We start from the raw sequence: 25,861 nt of genomic DNA, 5'->3' as shown, positions 1-25,861 counted from the left end.
TCATAAATCGCACACCCCGTGAAGGATTGCCTCAGACTTGTGCTATTGAAAAGAGCTAATCCACTGTAGATGGATATGTAAATATAGCGAAGTGTGGCCCTGTGCTGTGGGAACACTGCTGATTGTTGAGAATTGTTGTGGGTGATGGTGTGGGAGAGAGAGGAAGAGAGGGACAAAACGAAATGTAACTATAAGCATAAAGACCTGTCCTTTGAGTAAATAATCCACATAGCTAATACGCAGCCAACATACATAGTGTACATGAACAAAAACAGTCTTACTCCAGTATATGAATCTACAGTAAGAGCAGAGTAAATGTCATGTTACGCCATTAGATTTTCTCTTTATAATCTTTATATTGTTTTTAAAGACATATGCACAGGTGATAGTTGTATTTAGGTAGTTTTTGGTCCTTTTAGTCAGTTATTCCATTAAAACAACTATGGAAATAAACTTCCAAGAAACGAGGGGAAGGGTGTCTCAACCATAACAAAACTTGGACATGGTTACAGGATGCAAACATTACAACTGTTGAGCAAATTCTGAATATAATTTGAATGTGACAACTGATCAGAAGCACGTTTTATACTCAAATTTCCTCTGTGGGCCATAAAGTCTGTGTTGCCCTTTATTGAGTGTCTCACCTAAATTTTAAAGTCGTTTCCCTCAGTTTTTGGCCTTTTCAGTCCAAACTACACCTCATGTAAACAATGCAAGTTGTCTGTTACAAGTTATATTTGTATTGATAAAACTGCCTTTCTTGTGGGATTTGTGGGTTGTTTACTGTCAGTCATCATCGACCAGTTGTGTGTTGTGCACTGCTTGTACTATTGCAAGCTTAATGTTCATTCCTGACAGCAAAAGGTTTGAAGAAATGATCTTTATCTGTCTTTTAGGTTACAGCTTCTCTTTGATTTTCTTTCAGATACCACTGACTATCACTAGAACTTTCTTTTTTGACACCAAAATTCTGAAAATGCAACAGTCCTTGTTTTTAATAGGTCAGCAGCATATATACAGAGGCTGCCATTCTTCTTCTGGTGACTAATTTGACAGTCATGCAAACTAGAGAAAAAAATGACTTGACTAATCAACTCTCAGAACACATATAAAGCACACACACTTACTTTAAATGGATAAAAAAAAAAACAATGTTAGCTAAAGAAATTGGAGCTATATGAAACTGATTAGGTTTCTAGTAAATTCAATCATGTTTTAAATGTTACTAAAGTATACACAGCGTAAAGTAGGGGTGGGTTTTGATTATCGATTTATTGATTAAAATCGATTCTAGCTTGGATAACGTGATATCGATTCATTAAAATCCTGTATCGATTTTTTTAATATAAATTTATTTTGCCCAAACACCAGCATCTCAGGTTAAACCTCACAAAATTTCAACAACCACCAAACAGCTAAAACAGAAAATGAGAGCAGGTACACGGATTCTGCACAAAGACATAAACACAAAGCGCGACCCGCTGACAGATCAGAATCAGTGAGATGTCGCCTTTCTCACCCGACGGCACGGACACGGTCGGGGCTGAAAGCCGACAGCTTGCTAATTCTGATGTTTCAGCAGGTACGCCCTTTTTGCGCCGATTCTAAAGCTGCAGGTTTTATCTCTCTCCAAACTATTTGACTGAACCAGCAGCAAAAGAAGATCCAAACTACGCTTCACATAAACATCGTCATGAATTCCTTCTGACTTTTGCTGTTTTGATAAAAATCACACTTCATGCACAGCTCTCTCTCTCTCTCTCTGTACTTCAAGAACAGTTTCCCGTCTAAAAATCTGTTTTCTACCTTATTCAGTTGCTTGTTACGCTCAAGTCTATCGTTGTTTACAGCGCTGTCGGCCACTGTTTTTTTTCTTATACTTACTTCCGAAAAGAAAGCCTCATTTCTGTTGTTCAATAAGCTTCTGAACAAATTTAAACTTTTTAGAATTATGCAGAATTGCAAAACGCTAGCTAACTGCTAGCAGCAGTAGCTTTGGTTTCTTTCACGTTGAAGTCCACAGGCCTGTACAGAACATGGTCACGCATCTGCTTGGTTACATTCCAATTTATTCTAACAAAGCAGACATACAGGTGGTAATTCTTTAAAGAATTGTAGAACAGCGCTGGTTAACACAGCTGTCATCTGTTTGCTTTTTTCCTGACTTAGTTATAACTTCCATTCACAGACAGTGCGTAAGAGAGGGTTGGTGTAACACCTTTAAACTGGTAACTGCCATCGTATATTACTAATATAGCATTGTTTAACTGGGTATTTCTGGTGCTAGCTAGCAAAGGAGCAGCGTTTAAAAATGTAGTCAAACAAACACATATATCTCTAGTCTATGCTTGCATACTGAAGAAAAAAAAAAAAGAAAGATGTCCACAAGAGCAGGAAAAGCTACTTGTGGAAAATGGGGACTAATTCTGCTACTGCAACAGCTCATCCAAGACTCATTGATAACAACAGAAAGTCAGGCAGGAAAGTACTTTGTGTTTGAGGCAGGATTAAAAAAGGCAATATGCAAACAATGCTTTCATGCTTTTCAGAGCAAGGGCGGAAGTACTTTCATATAAATATTAATACTGATGTAATGCAAATATCATTATACCTTGAAGTAACATTAGTCGGCTACTCAGTAACCACTCTAAGGTTTAGATCTGTTTCCTGTCAACAAAATATAACATTAACATTTTTGTACTATTTTTGTTTTGTACTGTAATTTTGCTGGTAATCGTAATGACTACTCAATTTCTAGCACTGTGACATCTCTTGTTCTCATCTCAAACAGGAGAACAAACAGGCCATAGTATTTCATAGATTTATGTTTTAAAAAGACACCACATATCTCTCACTGTGTTCACCTCCTAATTATAGGTCATGATGCCGTGCATCATGCCTACAACACAACATGCAAATTTTACGTAAATCTGATGATGCCACCTGCCCTTTTTTTCTTTTTTTTTTTTCAAAGCAAAAGTTCGAAATTCACTATCTCCACAATGAAAAGTAAAAATATTAACAGTTCTGAAAAGGTCAAATTTCCATGAATGATATATTTGAATTTACTCTGGTTAATTTTTTGGGATAAATCTGTTAATGTGCAAAAACTTCTGTAGGGGTTAAAGTATGACTTCAATAGTCTTTTTGTAAGTCTGATATGATTCATGTTCCTGTAGAAACTGGTATATTTGGTTATAAGTTCAACTTTAAGGTTTTAGAAGGGGCACTAATGAGCTGTTTTGCTACATCTAACTAATACTCATGAAGCACTTCTGACATGTAAGCAGAGAAACACATTCATACATATTTCAATCAGTTTTTTCAAGCGTAGAAGAAAAGAAGGAATCCTTCAGATACTACCAAAGATACAAAGGGAAAATGGCATGTGTTCAAATACTTGTCTTTGACTAGATTCTAAGAAATCTCTGAAAAGCTGTAAAAATCTGTTAAGCAAAAATTCCTAACTGGTGTTTAATATTCATCATGTAAAGTGATATAACGAAAGAAAACGGTGCCAATTATTGCTTTATGAGAGTGACAAAAATATTCTTTTATCTCCGATATCTGTCACTGAAAAAACAAAAACAAAATCTTCTTGATGTTGAGCTGTGTTAATATGAAAAAAAACTGTACGTAAATTATTCTGAGCAAATGAAATGCAACTGAAGCATTTGAGTCATCAAACATTTATTCCACTGATATCACGAAGCTGCTATTTGGTGGTGTTTCTTATTGAAAAGCACCAGTGAATATACTTATCCATTAACAAGTACAACAGTTTCATTTTGACACAGAGAAGCGTTCCCTTAAAACGGATTTATGAAAACCAAAATAACAAAGTGATACTAATAAGATTTACTTTTTTTTTCCATATATGTTCCAAGTCTGCTTACAACTCAGGGGAGCCCGTTAAGATGATAGTAGGGAAGAGATCCCAAAATGCTCAGATTTAATTCGGCAGCTTTGCATCGGTTCTTCAGTGATTTCAGCTCTTTACACACTTGAAGCACTATGAAGCAGTAAGCTCAGGGGAACAAGGCTGAATGTGTCGTGCCAGTCAATTAAGGTTGGCAGTTAAAAAAAATAACTCATGCCCAATTCAAAAATAGCTCTAAAAGTAATGTGGAGCAGAGTAGACACTGAGACTCAGAGACTAAGAACATGAGGAAAGCCTTGTTATCCTCTATAGGCCATTTTCCACACCAGACACTATTTGGCTGTTTCACAATAATCCAAACCTCTGTCTTGGTATGAATTTTTTCAGGACCTTTTTCAACACTACAAACTTCAGAAGTAGTTTTGGTACCCCTATCGTACCCACTGGACCTTAGTACAGCAACAAGTTTTTTTCTGATCCCGTTTCTGTTACCAAGGTGTTTTTTAACCACACACGGTTGTTATCTGTGGCCTCTCCCCCCGGACCTGTCCAACATGGGTGACCCTACCAGGAGCACTAGGCTCCCACCAGTATAGCGCTCAGGTTCATCAAGGCATACGTGCCCTCTAACCAGCCCAAGGTTGCGATACTCTAGAGAAAGCAGCCCTAGAGGGAAATAAACCCTTGAAAATGTTAAAGGCATGTAAGATTACTGATTGGTTAAACTTTGAGAAAGGCCATCTTTGTGGCAAAGAGCAGCAGGCTGGTCTCTCAAACACCATCAACACAGAAAATCTACTATAGACTAACAAAACAAAGACTACTACAGCAACCTTTTTGAACATCGTTATTGGTGTCCTTGTTGACTTTTGGGGAAAAAACTTTGTGTTCAAGACTTGTTTCATATTGTCCTTTTATTGATTTGAAGAAAAAAAAAGAAATAAAATACTGTACTTGATAGAAAAAGAAGCAAGCAAGGTGCAGTTTTTTGACAGTTTCACATATTATATATTAAAACACTTACATAAATAAGCATAAATGGCTAAGAAATGTTGCTTGTATTTAAGAAAAATAGGCTCTGGTAATACTAGTATGTGGAGAAAACAATGTGTGGCTATCTTTTTCCAACCATTTAGCAGCCAGATTCGCTGTCAAGCAAATATGATTGTATCACAAAAAACAGACATGCCTTTAACTTGTTCATAGTAATAACCTGATTGGTATTTGTTGTTGTGCCTGACTTATATGTGGAAACAGTGTCAACATCTGCCCATTTGCAGTTCAGTTTTTGATGTGATGCTATATCCCAATTGGGATTAGAGTGCAAGACCAGCTGAAGAATATCAACCAAACTGACTTCACATTGCTTCCAATACTCACAAATTTACTACAAATCAACCGGTTAGAAAGCAATGTGTGTTTTTACAGGAAATGCACAGACCAAACGCTGGTAGAGAAAGGGAAAAAAAATAAGGAAGTTGGAAAGCTGACTTTTTCAAATGTAATAGCATTGCAGATCAGACATGTTTTCTCTGTGCAATCTATGCCACTTACATCGATTAAGATGAAGATTTCATTCCATCTATCTGGTCCATTAAAACATAACAGTGATTTTGTACAATTATTATTGGAGTCGAATTTAGCTCCCTACGAATATGAACACTCGAAGTTCACTTTAATTCATTTTTTTAAATAGCACTAAATCACAAGAAAAGTCCCCTTGATGCACTTCATATTGTAACGTAAAGACCCTGCAATAATACAGAAAACACCAATAATCAGATAACCGCCTTCAAGAAAACACTTGGCGAGAGTGAGAAGGAAAAACTCCCTTTAACAAGAAAAAACCTCCAGCAGGGAGGGGCAGCCATTGTGTAGTGATGGGATTTCTGGCTCTTTTTAGAGAACCAGCTCTTTCGGCTCGGCTCACTAAAAAGAGCCGGCTCTTTTGGCTCCGAACCAGCTCTTCAGGTTGTTTTGTTGCTTTAATTAATTTATTATTAACCATAATATAAAATTATGCACAAAAGGAATTACTAATGTAAAAAAAAGTGGTTTTATTTATATATGTTTATATATAAATATAGGCGGTGGCCCCCATAGACAAAGCACGTACAAACTCCAAATAGCACGTACAAACTCCAAAACACATTTCTAGTGTTAACTGAACTTCCAAAACAGAGCTACCTAGATCACTTAAATTACACAGTTGAAAGCATATGTGTATTGTTTGTGTATTTATACACAAGCACTCATATATATTCAAATAATCAAAAAAAAAAGTTCATTTACCTGTTACTACCACGCACCAAATCCGGTCCTGGCTTGTGTAGCCACTAGGTAACAAAAGCTCAACACTGCGCCTAGCATTCTGGAGCATTTCTGTTGTCTTTTGTACGTGATTTGGAGTTTGTACATGCTTCAGGGTTTTTATCTGTTTTGGAGTTTTTACGTGTTGTGGAGTTTGTACATGCTTCAGAGTTTTTACGTGTTTTGGAGTTTGTACGTGTTTTAGAGTTCGTACGGCTTTGTCTCTAGGGGCCACCGTAAATATACTTTTATTTATTCACTCCACATAAAATGTAATAAATAAGTCATATAATACAAAAACCAACTATTCACATTTCAACTTTTAACCATTTACATTTTCAGCTTTGTCCTTTTAAACAAATTTAAGGTGAAACAACACAAAACACTGCAAACCACAACACAATTAAATATAAATTAAAATGTGAAAACAAAAAGAAGATGCACATTCTCTGTCATATATAGTGATGCGCGAATCATGAACGAATCGTTCAATACTCGAGAATCACTTTACTGACTCATGAATCATGATTCACAAGCCCAACTGACTCACTGACTCATCCCTGTTGCTGTTAGCAGTAATGTATCTAGCTTATAATTAAAATTGTGGAGAAAAACACAACATCCAGTATCTTACCAAAATAATTTCTGCTCTGAACTAGAAGAAAAAACCCTGAGTAGAAGCTCACATCAAGAATATAGCTCCTCGGTTCACAGTAGCATCGCTCTGCTAACATGCTAACAGCACATTTGAGCTACTCACCCCCTCCCTGCTGTGCTGAATCATAGAGCGAACGAATCACTCAGGACACACTAACCCCCTCCCTCTTGTGCTGAATCATAAGCGTAAGCGAATCACTCAGGACTCGCTCACCCCCTCCCTCCTGTGCTGAATCATAGATGAACGAATCACTCACTCACTCACCCTCTCCCTCCTGGCTCACAGCTTCTTCTTCTTCTTGGTTGGCAACCAATGTTAAGGCGCATCACCGCCCCCTGGCTCACAGCTCAGTGGACATTTAGATGAGAAAATGTATATTTAACACATTTAAGGAAAATACTAATAAAATAAAAAGAAACAAAATAAATGTTTATTAAGCAATTTTGATAGGAAATTGCTTAATTTTAGAAATGTTTTTGCTCATTTTTGCTCTATAAAATAGTTGGTTTTTTTTAGAATCATTCATCTTAGCAGTAGGATTTACATGAAAAGAGAAACAAATTAAGTTTGAGTGAAAATGTAAATTTTTTGCACTCTCTGGTCAACTGACTAAGTGAATCAAATGACTCGAAAATCCGATTCACTTTGGTGAGTGACTCATTAAAACTTGATTCAGTAAAAAGAATCAAATTTACCATCACTAGTCATATAGGCCTGCAGGAATACACTTTCTGAATCCTTTATCATCCGCAACTAAAAATAGTTGTGGATCATTACTATACCTTTCTAATGTGACTTTGTTGTTCCTGGCTCTTTTTCTCTGTCTCTCCATCCTGCTCTGTTCCCGTGCTACTACGAGTGTAACTACCGCCCCTCCCCCCTCTTCCCAGCGCAAAGCACAAGGCTCGCCTGCGGAGTGAAACGGAAAAAAAGTGCGAGAGAGAGGGTGAGAGAAAGAAAAAAAACCATGGCTCCCAATAAGGAGCCGGCTCGCGTCGTTCACTTCAAAGACCCGGCTCTAAGAGCCGTTTCGTTCGCGACCGACACATCACTACTGACGTGACTGTGAAGCATGATGCATTGGCCTTCACAGTGGAATAACAGTTGTACATTTGAAATGAAGAATACTTAGCCATAGACCTGACCTGGTCAAAGATGATGATGGAGTAGAAATTTGGGGGGGAAATACATATCAGATGCAAAAGTAATATAGGTATGTGACCCATAGCAGGACAATTGCTTAGCTTGTTTGTTAAGTTACTTTAAGCTGATGCCCTGATGTTTCCGGAACATTTTCCTTTCTAAAACCTCAATGCAAAGAAGTTTCCATTTGACATATTACAGTGAAAGAGAGAAATGTACACCATTTCTCTCTTTCACTGTAAAAAAAAAAGTCTTTGAGAAGAGAAACTGTAGGAAGGGATTATGATAAAACACATTTTAAATTGATGAAGTACGTTGCTGTTAATGTGCTTAATGTGCCCTTATTGTATGTGTACTAATCCTCCTCGGGGCATTAAAAGCTTTTCAATCATTGACTGTCAAATTTTGTTAAGAGCTTTTGATAGATATTAAAGTTGTACTCCTGTGGTTAACCCTGATTCTGAGTCTTTCACACAATAGTTTGTGTGCTTTATTTACACGCATCTATACTATGTTTGGCCTGTCTTGTTGAAATGAATAGCCAGAAAGTAGTTAGAAAGCAGCAGGACTTAGCAGACCTATAAGCCATGGTGCGATCCCTGACACATAAGCCCCTATCAGAGATGCACTCCTTTCTATTAATCTGGCAGCAACTGAACGTGTCTGCTTAATGTCTAAATGAGCAGCCTTTTCCATAAAGGTCACAGTAATCAGCAATTAGGTTTGAACAATATGGTCAAACTTTTTAATCAGTCCATCATTGCCGATACAGTCACAGAGGTGTGTAAAGTTTTTACTAGGACAAGCCAAAGGTCAGCAAGAAAATACCTTCTGCTATTTTAAAGAACTAATAGTTGGGATAATATATGCTATTATATAATCAGTGTGTACAGCCTGTAATTCGCGGCGGTTAATGTAGAAAAAAAATAGCAACACATGGCTAATTTGCCCAGCATGATATCTGAGATAGCTTGTTAGGTCAGTAAATTATCCTACACGGGAATAAAGATTTACACATGGGTGTTTTCTTCTACAGTGATCAACACTGATGTCTGAACTGCATCCACAACATGATTGTTTGCAGAATGCCCTTAAAACTAATCTCTTTTTATTTTGCAATAGACATTAGCCGTTGTGTGGAACATACAGAATGACCCAGTTCTTAGTGGCAATGTGCAGATTACTAAATGTGGTGTACTTGTCTGTAGCACATTTGTCACATATTGCGTTGCGTACAGTGGCTCTCTCTTTCAATCTTGCGGAAATGTCTGAATGAAAATGTCAAGAACATTAACGTGACAGTGACCTACGTCCGACTGATCGAATGCTGTCACTTTAATAAAGTGATGAAGCCAGCGATGTTACACATCCTCTGTCTGCAAAGGGCTGCACAGACAGAGATTTGCAGTCATCTGGTCAGATGAGATAGTCGGACAGACGCATTCACTCCCTGACTCTTGGTCGTGACTCAACCGCACACTCGTGCAGACACACGCGCTCCCTCTAACTCACAGACACGATTTACACTGGTTCTGAGGGGTTCTGTCATCTATCTCAAGGGTTGCCAGTGAGCTCTGGTGGTCACAGATAGTGACCTAGCCCAGAGCTATGCAGCTTCCCTCAAAGCCCCACATTTAGAGTCTAATTTCAAGGGCTGACTTCATGCTTGCAGCTTTTAATGTAGACAGAAGGTCAGACATCGATGAAAGAATGAGGAAGGAGACACGAGATAAAGTGAAGACACAGAATAATACACACTCTATAACTTTAAAAGGTTGCATTAAGATGTCATGCTAACATTTTAAAACTTAATACTTAATTAGACGCTCAGTAACATACTTTAACAACATACTTTTAGATAAGAAATTGTTTACTTTTCAAATCACCTCAGTCACCTCAGTGTTTTTTAAGAAATGTTTTAAGCATGTCGTTTGAGCACTTATAAGTATTCTGAACTACGGCAGACATGTATGCCTGCTAAGTAACAATTTGTTGCTTGCGCTCCCAACATTTTAACCCGTGCGCGCTCAACTATTTCTCTACACCGTTATATTTGTGCCACAAAACCAGCCAATCACAGACTTGGATGCAAAGAAATCTGATTGGCTGTTCTGGTCTCCAATCAGCTCGAAATGACGAAATGCAATATCCCAAAATCCATTTCGTCCAAAACTTAAACGAGGCAGTGGCAGAGGAACACAGAGTGGCAGAGTTTGAAATATTACTCTTTCTGGGTCACAAAATAAACTTTTAAGATATTTTCATGCGAGAATGGTGCTGTGTAAACTTCAAATATCTGCTCGATTCATCAAGACATCACATATTTGCATAAGTGTTCTGATGTTTTCGAAGATGCCTGTTACCCACCAGCTGACCACACAGCTGGACTGGCCATTGGGCATACCGGACATTTGCCTGGTGGGCCGATGATAATTTTTCATTTTTATGTTTGTTTTTGTAACGGTATAAACAATGAAAGGTGGTGGATTAGCCAATTCGTCATGATCAACTCTGGACTGGACCAATTACAATACATCCGTATTGAGAGGAAAAGGAACGCGATTAGTCCTGCACTTTAGCTAGAATGAAAAAAAGACAAAGCTGGAGTTATTCTGTCTTTACGTTGCACAGCTGCCTCTTCTCCCCCCCTCCCTCTCCTGTTGCTATTTCAATCATGAAACTGATCAATGATCAGCTGATCGTCTCTCTTGTTTGTTTATCTCCCACTTTGCGCCAGAAACAGGAAACCAGCGGATGTTGCGCTAAACAACAACAGCAGCACGTTCAAACTTGATAAGCTGTTGTTATAATTTATTTAAAATTAATTTCTAGTATCAGCTGATGTTTGCTGGAGCCACAGCTGTAAAAGCCGCTGCTCATGATATCGGTTTGGAAATGAAGATGATACAAATCATACATATATACCAACAAGACAGTGTACGTCACTGTCACAGCAGCGTTTGTTTTAGTTCAAAGGCTTTATGATTTTTCCTATAATACCTGGTGGTGTAGTTGGTGATTTTTTTTGTCAGTTCAGCTTTATATATTATGTTTAACCCGAGTGACCACCCGGTCAGCTGGTGGGTAACAGGCATCTCCGAAAACGTTAGAGCACTTATGCAAATATGTGATGTCGTGATGAATCGAGCAGATATTTGAAGTTTACACAGCACCATTCTCGCATGAAAATATCTTAAAAGTTTATTTTGTGACCCAGAAAGAGTAATATTTCAAACTCTGCCACTCTGTGTTCCTCCGCCACTGCCTCGATTGAGTTTTGGACGAAATGGATTTTGGGATATTGCATTTCGTCATTTCGAGCTGATTGGAGACCAGAACAGCCAATCAGATTTCTTTGCATCCAAGTCTGTGATTGGCTGGTTTTGTGGCACAACTATAACGGTGTAGAGAAAGAGTTGAGCGTGCATGGGCAGAAATGGTGGGAGCGCGAGCAACACATTGCCAGCGAGTGCAAATGCAAAAACTGAGCGAGAGGGGCTGCTATTGTGTGTGTGTGTGGATAATAGCAATCACTGAAAGCACAAAAATAACGCCATAACCAAGCAGTATTATTTGTTGCATAATCCAGTTAGCAGAAGTAAGGGTACAGCTCTCTGTCCACCTGTCACACGACTGTTTTCAACCCTCACAAGTATCCAAACAGGTGAGTTCACCCCACAAACAGTGGTTATAAAGAGGGAAGCTATGCATAGAGGCCAAACCATTTTTTTCCACCAGCTGTAAACCACCTGTAAATGCTGTGCATTTGAGCATGTTAACACTTGAGTCTACAGGGAATAGAGCCAGCTTTAAGTGGCCATTAGAGGAACTGCACTTTTTGGCACCTATGCACTGGCTTCATTTTTCTGCCCTCGGGCCTGCTGCTTGATCAACTTTACACTCCCTACATTTAAAAACAGAAGGAAAAAAAAGACAAACACATACACAGCTTGAAATCACAATGACTTGGAAGCAAAAATATTGAGTTTTATCAATCATCACTGCTGATACAGAGCTAGGGTAATAGGGTAGTATTCATATGACTTCCTTGCAAGAATTTTTGATAAATGTATAAATAAAAAAACAAATCTTAATAAATGACCTTTTTTTTTTTTTTTTTTTTACAGCTGATAGGTTTAAACTCTGTCTAGTAAACCACAGGCTGAGGAGCTTTTGACCAGTTTTTAACACTGTTCTCTCAGCCCACATAGCAATACATGTCCCATGGTAAACATTTTACAGACTGCAGTAGATGGTGATGCATATTTGAGTTCAATAAAAGACCGTTAAAGGTAGCATAAAGGCGGCGAAAGTATGCTGTGCATGCAAACAAGTCAATTTAACATGCCTGTAATATTTTAAGAAGAAGAAGAAACTTTTTAAGAAGCAAACATGTAACTGTTAATCTTTAGGTTTCCTCCCGGTGAACGGCATATGCCAGTTTGGACAACTTGACAAATAATATGCATCTTTCCTTTTGGTAGTTCAGTGGATGTTTAATAAAATGTGCACTATTTGAATAACCTCTAACCCTGCATCAAAACTTTGGGCTCCAGAAACCTGATCACTGAGAATTTCAGTCTTTGTGTTAATTCCACGCTGTCCCTGTCACAGTCTGGCGAGGGCAGACTGTAGGTGTTGGCAAAAGGACCCAAACGCAACTCCATAAACTGAACGTGGCGTAGATTTAACAGAAAATAAGCCGTTTATTGAGGCCAGCAAAAGGGGAGTACAAACAGCAGGACACAGGTGAACACTAAACCATAGCCTAAACTGGGTGAACTAAAGCTAAACATGAAAAACCTTAAACGTGGTGAACTGACATAGAATGCTGAAGTGAGGGCATGGATGAGCAGACGACCTGACAAATGACATGCAAAAACAGAGGACTTAAATACACACATGAGGTGATCAGGGGAAGTGGAGACACATGAGGAAACAGCTGACTAACATGAACCTAATGACAGGAGCAGTGAAGCTAAATACAAAGAACCAAGAACACACGACTCCTTCCAAAATAAAACAGGAAACATAATGAAACGCAGACATGACAACCAGAACTTGACAACGTAAGACACAGACATGAAACACATGAAGAGCAGGGGAGACTTAACATGGGTTGGAAACACAAGGGGGAATTAATAAGAACTAAAATCACCTAGGCATGGTAACAAATGAACTTAGAAAACCTGAAGGGCTTAACATAAACTATAAACATCAAAATGAACTAAAACTCAAAACACTGGGTCATAAGACCCAGGACCGTGACAGTCCCACCTTGCGAGTATCTAATAACTTTGAAAATGAAGCACTGCTTTCAGGCTAACATCCATCTTCTTCAAGTCAAGTCTTTTCCCCAGCATTCTTATGATAATACCGCACATACCACTTCCCACACATGCAGATGACTTGCCTTTCCCTCCTGGCAGTGTCTCACCCTGTGTGTTGAAAATAGCTGAGGCTGGAACACAACTTGTGTAACATTGATTTGAAATTCAATCTAGACAGCTACCTTGGCGCCCTGGGCCGATTCTTTAGATCTCTCGCCGATAGCAATGGTGGAGGAAAATAAAGAGAAAAATGCAGACACTGAGTCAGGAATGCTCAGAAAATGTATATATATCCACAGAGTAAGCTGCTGTTTGCAGATGTAAAGAACACACACACAAACAGAGCCTCGACAGTGTTCTGTCTTCTGTGTGCAGTGCTGCTGACAGACGAGCACACTCTGACACAAATCACCAGGCTGAAGAGGTTTTATCTCCCAATCTTTCATTCTGGTCCTACATTCTTCCACCTGTCTGTCACCTTGAGATGTGTTGTGAGTACTCTTCAAGGTGCCATTTACCCAGGAGTGTCCTGAATACGTCACGCTAATCACTTGTATACCTCGAAAAGCCTCGCATACTAAAAATACTCTATGTGGACTATTTTCATAGTGAATTAGGCATTTTGTAATGCAGCACTTTTTGAAAACATAATCCAAAGAGGGATGAAAAATAAATGTGATTTGTTCAAATTTGTTTGTGAAACATCAAAATAGGAGGAGAAAATAAGACAAATAGCAGAGATGAGATGAAACCATAGAAGTGTATGTGGAAAAAACATGTTAGGAAAAAGGAGAAAAGCTGCAGGATCCTTGATAATTGGAGTTAAGTAGGGTCAGGATAGCGAGAGCGAATTGGATTTGGCTGCATGGTAACCAAACAATTGGTAAATGAAAGCAGGTTAGAAAACACTTAGCAGGGTCTTCTTTCTACTTTTCTTCTTTGAAGCACTTGAGATCATTCTTAGGTGAAGTGATTGTTCGGGTTTTTTTAGTCTTCTTAGTATATCCACTAAACTACTGCACATTCACATCTGACTTGGAGGATTTCATTGTAAGTACGAAAGCACACAAAACAAGCAAAAAGCAGCAATAAGTTAAATCCATGGAACAAATAGGAATCTAATGAGTTAATAATCAAAACCAATAACAGACCAGCAAAAATGTGAAAATACAGGTCTTAAAACCCTTAAAAGAAGTATAAATTAAATCTAATAATAATCAGTATCACCACCACCACTACTTACCATAACCACAAAATTAGAAATGTAGTTTTGGCTGCTCCCCTATTTCCCAAGAGGTCCGCATATTTGGTTTGGCAGAGATGAAACGCTGGATGTCATTCCTGACGTATTTAACCCGGCTTGAAAGAGCAGTAGGAGAACAGAAGCTTACACCCCCTAAGAGTGTGCTTATGTCTCCCAGGGGCTCTTTTGCATGCAAAGAGAACATGTTAACCTCTCAAAACTAAACCAAAATTTATAAAACAAACAGAAATTAAATGTAATGATAATTAAGACTACGAGCTAGACTACCAGCCACTATGCTGGCTGTGGTTCAGGAGGTAGAGAAGGTTATCTACTAATCAGAGGGTTGGTGGTTTGATCCCTGGCTCTTTAAGTCTGCATGCTAAAGTATCCTTGGGCAAGATCAGGAACTTTGAGTTCCTGATGCTTTCACTGAACTGCAAATGTTAGAGTGAAAGAGAAATGATGTATAAAGTGCTTTGAGTATCCACAGAACGCTAAGGCCAAAGGGATCTAGCTTGTTTATACATAACCTATATGTTTACAGGTTACATAGATGTAAGAAGTATCTCTTGCAGATAATCATGCAGAGCTTTAAAAATTACCTTTAAAATTTAAAAATCAATTCTAAATGTAACTGGAAGCCAATATAATTAGTCAGTACAGATGTGGTATGATCATATTTAAGCTAAAACTGATAGCTGTCTTGTGGAGTAACAGAAGTTGAGGTGCTTATGGTGCTTTTTTAACAACTTTTAAATATGCTGCTGATGTTTCCAATGATGACACCAAGGTTTCCAACCAGTGGTGTGGGACATTTACAGAGACAGTTGTACCAATTTATAAAATATTTCCAGTTTTCTTTATTGCTAAAATATAGCTCCCTTATTTACAAGGAGTCACCACCATGCTGGATGTCCTTCATGACACAACTCCAAAGGAATTCGTCTCCTCACACATAAACTGTTATTATTCATAAAGAAATAATGTGAGATATTTGAACTTGACACGTACCTACTGAGTCTCCTTTCCTGTGTGAACTGATACTTTTTTACTCTCATTCATAATCTAACCATTTGTTCTTTACTTCTGCACGGACCATTCACTCTGAACTTCCAAAGTTGATAGCCTCTTTAACTTTTTTCCATTCAGTAGTTTTGATTTTCTTTGTGAGTCCAGAAGAAAACCCCAGAATTAAATCACGGTTCTCTGCTTTGCATACTTGATGTTTGGCTGTTTTTCACACCGCCATGTCTCATAAACTTGTGATGTAAACAGCATCTACTTCCATTCATAGCTAAAGAGGGGGAGGCCTGTGCATATGGACACAATTTCGTCATGATTGAGATTCATAAAAACAAGCACGTGTAGCCATATTTAAAGAAATATGACCAGAAATAATATGTGTATGCACATTACTTGTCTGCTAACAGTTTTACTCTTGAATCTACAGTGTTGTGCCCCTGGCCCTACAGTATAATGTTTACTTTGGGCTCTGCAAGACATCCAGTGTGTAATATAATTGACAGCCACATAAATTTCTGTTTTATTAAACATTAATATTGGAGTATTATGACATTTTTTAACATTGCATCTCTATTTTGTGTACTTGTATGTTTTAATGCCATGATCACGTTTCACTGGGATCAGATATGATGTAAAATGGTAACTTTAACACCCAGTGAAACCTTTGATTCAAATATAATCCAACTACTATGAATGTTTGTAGTCTGATGCTGTCAAATGCTTGCATCTGACTCATACATACATACATACATTACATTCAGTGTAATATGTGTGCACTGTAGCATTAATCCCAGCGTCATATTATACATTGTGTCTCAATGGCAAAGCCCCGTCCATGTCTTCTTAGCCACCTACCCACAGGACAAAGGGCCAGACAGACAGACAAACAAGCCTGTCAGAGGAGGGCTGAAATCTGCTGTGGGTTACGAATAGATGACAGATCTCTCTGTCTCTCCTGCTCCTTCTCCTATTCTCTATTTTCAATCAGAATCCAGCTAACATTACAAAACCAGATTAGTGGGGGTATATGTAACAGTTGCAGTTGTAAATACAGGCAAGTTATTATTGTGAAGTTAACTCATGTTTGTGTAATGAAAGCATACATATCCTTAATACCTAGATTAAGTGATTTTCTCACAGGTGTCTCACAGCCTCTCACACACTTTGGCATTTTACAGCTTATGTGCAAAATATTTGAGCTTATTAAATATTCTGTGATTTATGTGCTACTTTCTTTGAATTTCACTGCTTTAAAGAAAGTGTGATTCAGCTGTTCAGGTAACAGTTTCTGAACTGAGCTTTGGGCTCAGAAAAGTGTTTTATCCTTTATATGGTGCTGGCATTATTATGTTGTGCTCTACTTTCTAGAAAAAGGTCATGCCTAGGTTTTAAATTTTATCAGGTCCAGTTAATCCCAAATAGCTAGGAGAAATTAAAAATGCATCACAGTGAAGAGTGCAGACCTCAGGAGGATATAAATAGTTTCACAGAAACATTCATCACTCAAAAAGATCTTAAATCTATCCCAGTTTTTTATGTTTTCATCAACTTTTACGCACTCTTTCTGCAATCTGAAGTCTCTTAATGATTCTGTACTTTTTGTTCATGCCTTCAATGAAACCTTCTATTTTTTCTCACTTGTTCTTTTCAAACATCTGATTCCCCTTTGATAAATTTCTCATTCTTTCATGCCAAGAGTCCTACACTTGCATATCATCTTTTATATATAAATGTGAATCATCTTGCGTTCTTATTTCAGCTTCAAGATACCTTTCAAACAATTCAGATCGTGAAAGGTTAACTTGATTTTAGAACATTGCGGTAGCTTCACATAACCATAAGTTATCAAAAAAAACCCAGCTGTAATAAATATGATTTAAATCATGACATAGCCATTTTGCAAACTTAGGTTTATGCCCATTTATTAATGTTCTTAGAAAACACTCTATCTGTAAAGCCTTACACATGCAAGTTTGAATAATTTTGATTGTGGCTGCATGTGGGGTTTTTTCTATTTCTATCTGTAGGTAGGTGATGAAGATGAATCATCCCTAAACATCCTTTTCACTTTGCCTACACCTGGCTTGTAAAAACAAGCTAAAAACTCTTTAATCTTTATTTCGCAGGAGAATATGAACAGAGCTGTTTATTCCCTCATCAGTTTAATGGTGCTCCAGGTGATTGAGTTTCTGTCTGTGGGTTTGTCTCTACTGCCCTCTGTCTGTCACAAACATGCATCATCAGCCTGGCTCTGTGTGTGTGTGTGTGTGTGTGTGTGTGTGTGTGTGTGTGTGTGTGTGTGTGTGTGTGTGTGTGTGTGTGTGTGTGTGTGTGTGTGTGTGTGTGTGTGTGTGTAAAAAGAGTCTGGGACACAGCTGTTCTTCTCACCCCTCCCTCTCCCATCTTCCTCTAATATAACCCTCCACTGTGCAGGCCTAAGCACATGAAAGAGCATTAAAACGGTTGAGTCAGCACAAACTGAGTCCACATAGGCAAGCAGTTCAGCTTCATCATGCTCACACATTCTGCTGAACTGCATACAGTAGGTCTGCTGTAGCCTAATCACACAAGGCTTCAGATAAAAAGCCTTTTTTATTATCAAGGACACTCACTGATAAAGGGTCTACACAAGTGTGAGAGGAAATTTGTTTGAGATTTTGAATACTGTTTGCGTATGCAGATCTGTATCGGTGTATTTGTGCCCTGTGTTATAGGTTTTCCATCACACACCTACCATAGCCTTTTATCAGAAATGGTTTTGCAACTCGGCGATGAAGTAATACCCAACAGTCGGGTTTATATCACAATCGTTTTTTTACACATGGCGGAAAATGAAACCAGAAGCAGAAATATTATGCATGCTTAAAAAGCTTGGAGCAAAATATATCTGCACGGCTACTGACAGAAGACAAAAGGCTCCCTCGCTGACTGCCGATAGAGCAGAGCAACTTACTGTAGTAAAACTTATCATTTACATCTCGGAAGCGCAGTTTTCTGGATTCCCAAGCTGTGTCCACAAACCTGATTATCTATGATTTTATTTAATCCATATTTAGCCAGGAAAAAAGTAAAACTGTTGAGATTAAAAATCTCTTTTACAGTAGTGTAAGTGTATGGATACCCATCCGAACACAGAAACAGCCAGAATATACACTTAAGTATAATTAAAAATGAATACTTTTGGAAAAGCAATTGTCTAATGCCAGAAAAAAAGGTAATAATATTATTCCCTTTGGTAATTATAAGTGCATTCAAGTCATTTAAGTCCGCCTCAATTGCAAACTATTTAATTGATGTCACATTGAAATCACAGCGGCTTGCAGTGCGATGACTCACGGGGTCACCTTTAAAATCCAAGACTCTTGCTGCTGTTTATTCAGCTCCCTCTCCACTTACACGGTATCTTTTATCCCCCACCCTGCACCCTGAAAATGAAAACACCATTACTCCCCTCCCTCCTCTGGGTTGGAAAGAAAGGATTACAATGGCAGCAATTGATTTATGGGTAAATGGCTGCTTCCCTGAAATGTAAAAGAGAAGGAGGACAGGTCATTTTCTGTTGTCACCGCTTTAGATTTTCAAGAAAATAGAAAGGGTGGAGTGGGGATAATGTGACACTCTGCCCTTAAGTCTGAGGAGACGAGACGGGGGAAAAAAACAACAAGGCAGGGCAGAGCAGAAAGTGTTAGCATTCACAAGTATGTGCATGTGTGGATTGTGCAAGCAGAGGAGTTATAGCACAGGCTGTTGTCAGGTGCGTCAATATATGTGCGGTTTGGGAGAAAAACAAAGAAAGTGAGTGAAAGTGGAGAGATAATATTCTTCTCCCAGACGGGTGAGCAGACAGTGAGAGCCAAAGACAAAGACCGGCACAAAGAGGCTTCTAGTATTTCCTTACTTGGCAGAGATTCCGAGTTTCTTGTGTTTGCTGAGAGGAACTGAAGGATGCGAGGGAGAATCTCGTGCAGCTTCCCTTCAGCAGCCTTGTCCACACAGGCTTTACAGTCGTATGAGTCAGATTCTGGCCTAGAAAAGGATGCAGAGGCTTAGATGAGTTTGGCCCTGCAGGAAGCAAAAATCTGATGAAAGTTGAAAAGATTTGCATAGACGGGAAGAGAATGTCACGAATCAAAAGGCTGCATAATTCAAATTAAAACACATCTGATTCATAAAATGACTTGTTTATAAGATCACCCTCCTGATGAATTATCTTGAAAAGAAATGAAAGCAGGGGTTGATTTTTTTGTCGTTCAGAATTTTTAATGCACATCGTCATGTTCCTAAGCAAAAAGTAATTATATATATAAAGTATATGTGTGTGTGTAGACATATATGTATATGCAAGGAAATCACATTAAAAAAGCAACTGCTTTGATTTCTCCTGATGATGCGGTGCTTTATGCTGTGTTTTATCTTTCAGGCAGACGCGGGAGCAGGAAACGCCTCCAGATTTCTTCTATTTCTCCGACTTCGAGAGGCACAATGCTGAGATCGCTGCTTTTCATTTGGATCGGTGAGTTTTCCATCTTTTACCACTCAACTATAAAAAAAGAAAAGGAAACATACATGTGGTGCCAGAATGTGACCCATGTGCTTCCCTACTTCGCCCATTTTCTAATCATCCCTCACAGTCTGTTCCAGAAAGAATGACAGGTCACACCGACCGCAACTTTTACCCCATTATAAACCGGAGGTGTGCCATAATGGACTTAAACTGTGAAAATCTGAAAGGGATTAAGTACACGAGGGATTAGATAACACGCCAAAAGCAGGGATCATCTCCTCTAGTTGGTGCTGAGTATATTGATTTCAGCATGATCCCTTGGCTCTGAGGACTTAAGCTGACAAGGTAGAAAAATATATCAACAGAAGAGCACTCAGATTTGATCATTTGGGATTCTGAGACAGGATGATAAATGGACTACTGGGCATCTTAGGATTTCTTGAGGGTGCGGTAATTATCTGACACATGCTCACAAACACGCAATCTCGCTCTCTTTTAGATGAGATCGCCAACACATGTTCATGTGGGTAGGCAGATAGAGCCAAATAGGAAAATCTCAAACATGCCATTACACCCAGAACATGGTTATTTGCTGCAGGGAGGTGGTGCCTGTGTTACCCCTAAAGAGCTGTTTGTTTTTAGGTCACATTCACCATGTGGGGGTGCCTGTGAGTTATAGTGCAGCTGCCCGACCACTGCAGCCTCTGGATACCAGACTGAGCTACTACTGTTATATTACTTCATATTGATGCAGAGTAGGAGGTTGTTTGGCCCTGCTAAAACTAGAAACTTCTTACAAATTGTACCACCCTGTCTTGATGATACTAGGAAAAGTAACCGCTTTCCAGTGATTACTTTCAAACCCGCTTGTTCTTTGCCTACTGTCGTGCCATCTGTTTTGAACAATGCATGACTCAAGGGCGTGTAAAAGGTGGAGTGCACACGAATAAAAGCCTGAGTGTGCTCTCACAGAGACTACACACTGGCACACACATGCATGTAGAAGAACAGGTGCTCTTTTGTCGTCACGGCCCAAAATGACGGTGCATTTTGTCGCTCCTGAATGCTCTCCTCTGTGGGCTTAAGTTTCGCCAACTCTGTTCCACTGAGCCTGTCTGTGTGTGTCTGTCTGCTCCCAGGAGGCTTAGCTTTAGTTTCAAATAGATCAAGATCTATTAGACGGCAAACATATAATGGGAGAGGCTAAACAGGGGTTGAATAGGTGCCTTATGTGACATAATATAAGAAAAGAAGAGATTGAAAGGCGGAGACAGAAAGGAAGAATTGGGCCAAGGAACATAGAACTACCCTGATCTGAATACTGGTGGTGAGAAACGAACGTGATCATGTGAATGGTCTGTGTATATCTTGTATTGGAAGTTAAATAAAGACAAAAAAGGTGTCAACAGGTTCAAATAAATTGATTTTGTTTTGGTGCCATTCACAGAGGGAAACAGATTGTCCAGTAAAGATGATTAATTTATTGCTACATCTTGAATGCTGAAGTCATAAAAATGATGTCATGTAGTGTAAAATTTAACTAGAAGTCACTAAATATAATATCAAAATACAGAAAAACTCCTGATGTCTCACTTTGCCAGTCTTTATTCATTCACAAATGGACTTGTGTGAAGGGGCAGAGCCATGGAGTGTCTCTCACAACCCTCTGGTCAGCCCCACACAACCACAGGCCCATTAGGGACCTTGTGTATATTCTTAGAACCAGAGTTACATCTAGTAACAACTTTCTAGCTGAACTTTTTTTACAATGCATTTTACAGCATGTATAACACATTTTAACCACCCATCTCAGTTGTGTTTAAAAACAACTGTCATGAAGTGTTTCTTATTATTATATATTAATATATATGAGTCTGCTTCTACGAGACATACCTACGTAAGCAAACAATACGTGTGAGTGAGCCTTCAGCAATTTGCCATGGAGAAAGAGAAAGAGTCACACGTTTATGCACACAAGTTGATCCAGACTGGATGAGTTTTATTAAATTATAGTTTTTTTATGTGTTTTATGGCAGCAGTTTATAAATGTTTCCACCTTTTTACTTGATCGAGCACATAGTATTAATCTGCAGAATGACGCCTTCTTACATGAAAATATTTCCTTTTAAGCCTCTGTTGGCGTGCGTGTATCAAAGATAAAGTGCAAGCAGGATAAAAGAGGAAGTTCAAAGCTGTTTGTTAAAACAAAGCAGGTGCTCAACGTTCAGAGCTCTCTTGCTTTGCTGGAAATACTCAGCCCTGCCTGGAGCACCACAGGAGAATGAGCTGCAGGCTGAAGTTGCTATGTAGCATCATCTGTTCAGTACAAAGTAAATTTTGTCCGATGGTTTAAAGGCAGTAAAATGTGGACCTAGTCTTCCAATTTGCCACTATAGCAAAATCTGCTTCTGTGCATCATCATTTGTGTTTAAATACTGAATGATTCGCTTTTTCTGCACTTCTTTCTTTTGCTTTATAGGATTCTTGACTTCCGGAGAGTTCCCCCAGTAGCAGGACGACTGGTGAACATGACGAGAGAAATCAGAGACCTGACACGTGATAAGAAGCTGTGGAGGACCTTCTTCATCTCACCAGGTAGAGACTTAGGTCTCTGCAGCTTAGCAGAGAGATGCAGCTACTTGACTGCATCATAAATCCAACTTGGAAACAGCACAGAGCAACCCCAACTCACTGACTTATCTAGTAAGACTTCAGTTAAACTGTAAACTGTAATTTGCAAAGTGGAGTATGGACTTGTAGCTTAGGGTAGTGTCAGTCACTGTGTCCTGGTCTCCTCTTTAAAGTAATAAAAATGCCAAGTGTGGAAAAAAATTAAGTCATATAAAGCTATAGCCAGAACTCTCCACATGGTGGCACTGCAAGACAACACACAAACCTCATCAGTGCAGGAATTAGGATGTTTTGGGATTTGTTTGTTTTTTATAGAAACACTCCAGGTTCTAATAATAATAAGATCTTGAAAAAGTCCGTTTTTCTGACTTCATTTAAAAAGATAAACTTTCACATTTTCTGTGTTCATCACATGTAAGACAAGTATTACACCACTTTTCTGAGATAGTAAGCTAGGTTTGGAGTACGTGGTTGTAAACGTGCACAAGCAACAGAAACGAATGCAGCCTTTAAAGTCAATTCAAGAAATTTCACAAGGAAGACTGAGATGCTGTCAGTGGATCAAGAGCCACCAATTCACAGATGCCTTCCAGAAAGGAGCTATCATAATGAAACTTACAGTGTAAACATAGAGACCTTTGTGTAAAACAGAAATAAGAAATAAGAGGAAACTACATGTACTTCATACGGTCTAGGTTTTAAATACCTATTATAAGTTTTTGGAGCTTGTTCAGGTCTTATGAGGCAAATTAAAGAACCAACACATGTGTACTTCAGATGTTTGGTCACCCAGCAAAAGTAAGTGTTTTTCGGTTCTGTTTTTTCCTTTAATTTGTCAGTCCCCTGTATTTTGGTTATAGTTAATGTTAAGTACTTTAAAAGTAAATGGTTTAGATTAGAAACCTTTCTTTAGTAACTTCTTTTCAGAAAACTGCATGTAAGGTAAAAAAAAACCAAAAACATCACACTTAAGTGGCTGAAATCAGAAGTTGTGATGCATTGTGTGTAACGTGTTTAAGATGGATTAATCTGATGTAGTGTAAGAAGTCATTTTCTGTTAAACTGCAAAAAGGCTTTCTTTTGAAATGTAGAATGATTTATTTCTCCCGTTGTGTTCACTGAACAGCACACACGGATACAGTGAAAGCAATGTGGCAGCCTGTGGTCTAATGCTTATGCTTGTTTACATCCTCTCAGCATGAGGGCGTGAATAAAGTTTTCGCATGTTGTCTTTGATTGTACCGGGGTCAGCGGTTCCTCATCGCCGCCATTAATCATTTTCTCCTCTGTGTCTCCGTGTGAACTAAATCAGCATTTCTAAATCCGTGCCTTCACCTTTTCTTTTGTCAGCCAATAATGTCTGCTTCTATGGTGAATGCTCTTACTACTGTTCCACCGAGCACGCTCTGTGTGGCAAACCGGACCAAATTGAAGGCTCACTCGCAGCCTTCCTCCCAGATCTGAACCTAGCCAAACGCAAGACCTGGAGAAACCCCTGGAGGCGCTCCTACCACAAACGCAAGAAAGCAGAGTAAGAAAACGATACTGAGACACAACATTCATATATGTTTGTGATCACAGTCATGCCTTTAGCCAGTCCAAACATATGAGTCATTAAAAACAATTACTCATTAAGTATTAAGTGATTTTCTGCATATTCACAGGTGGGAGGTGGATCCAGATTACTGTGACGAGGTGAAGCAAACACCCCCGTATGACCGAGGCACTCGACTGCTGGACATCATGGACATGACCATCTTTGACTTCTTAATGGGTAAGAGGAAAACCAAGTAAACATTAAAATGATAAAAAGGTGTGTTTGTGAGTCTTCTAATGTGCCATTTCCTCCTGTACAGGTAACATGGATCGCCATCATTATGAAACTTTTGAGAAGTTTGGAAACGACACCTTCATCATTCACCTTGACAATGGAAGAGGGTAAAGATATTCAACTAATTTAAAAGGGTCTGTCTTGGTAACCAGTTTAGGTTTGATCTACTTCGGCACCAAATGGATGAAAACATCATTGTTTTGCTGTTAGTAGCAGATTATAATCAGTAATTAAGATACATTTGCGGTATATGTAACTTTGCCCAAAAAGTGTGACCAAACACACGAGTTTACAGCTTCCAAACCCGACAGTTGTGTATCAGGTCAGGAGCCTAAAGAGGAGGATTCCAATATTTTTTTCTGGATTCACTGGATCATGAGCAGTGAATAGAAGACACGCTGAAGGAGATACAGCACAAGTGCACAAGGGAGTCATCTAAAAACTGGAAGCAGTGGAAGCAATACAGCTCCACCCTCTGTGACTACCTAGGGTGTCTGCAGAGGTAGAGCAGGTCATCCAGTAATTGGAAGGCACCGGTCTGCATACCAAACTATTGTTGAGCAAGATACTGAACCCTCGTTGCTCTCCGGCGGATTCATCAGAGTGTGACTGTTAGATAGAAAGAACTTGGGAATAGAAAATAGTGCTTGTGTGAATGAGGCATGTTGTATAAATTGCTTTGAGTGCTCCAGTAGAGTAGAAAAGCCTATAAGATTTAAATCAAGTATGTTTTGTTTTTATTGTTATGCTACTAGCTGCAGAACTTTGTGACCTTACCTCATAATCGTTCTTCTCATTATAGAGTATTTTAAAAACCATTTCAAGAGGACATTTTCACAATTAATAAGGAAATAAACTCGAAATTTGTCTAACAAACTTAATCCTTGTGATAATTCATTCTTTTTTCTTTATCCCCACACTTGCAGGTTTGGAAAGCATTCTCACGATGAGCTCTCCATCCTGGTACCTCTGAGTCAGTGCTGCAGGTAAGATTTTAGTTAGTTAGTGAATGACAGTTATTTTGATAGGTTCCTTCTCCTCTTAGCTTTAGGACTAAAGGAGGCTGATCGCCCCATCAAACAGTCATATTGTGGATAAAAACAAACAAGTATTAAGGTCAAATCCAGAGATCAACAGTCCCCGTGGAATAAAAGTTCAGTTTTGGACACACCATATGATTTGGTCTAGTGGTACGCTGAAACAAATAGGTTTGTTAGTATGAAATAAACTTTTCACTTTTATTTTTCCACAGCATGTTTTTGGGCTTCTTCCTGTTAAAAGGGAGTTTTTCCTTCCCACTGTCGC

The 25,861-nt window shown here is 38.8% G+C and overlaps 1 protein-coding gene across 1 annotated transcript in view; it reads left to right on the top strand.

Moving 5' to 3' along the window:
• Positions 1–25,861, top strand: part of fam20ca (FAM20C golgi associated secretory pathway kinase a) — a 48,128-nt gene that overhangs the window by 20,306 nt on the left and 1,961 nt on the right. The window contains exons 4-9 of the mRNA XM_026165088.2: positions 20,011–20,103; positions 22,574–22,689; positions 24,076–24,256; positions 24,390–24,499; positions 24,582–24,663; positions 25,483–25,542. Of these exons, the coding sequence (XP_026020873.1) occupies positions 20,011–20,103; positions 22,574–22,689; positions 24,076–24,256; positions 24,390–24,499; positions 24,582–24,663; positions 25,483–25,542 (642 nt within the window). The remainder of the gene's footprint in view (positions 1–20,010; positions 20,104–22,573; positions 22,690–24,075; positions 24,257–24,389; positions 24,500–24,581; positions 24,664–25,482; positions 25,543–25,861) is intronic.

This window comes from Astatotilapia calliptera, chromosome 4 (genome assembly GCF_964374335.1).
Source record: "Astatotilapia calliptera chromosome 4, fAstCal68.1, whole genome shotgun sequence".
NCBI classification, from domain to species: Eukaryota; Metazoa; Chordata; class Actinopteri; order Cichliformes; family Cichlidae; genus Astatotilapia; species Astatotilapia calliptera.
The sequence above is the reverse complement of the archived record's forward strand: the minus strand, read 5'-3'. Positions and strand labels throughout refer to the sequence as shown.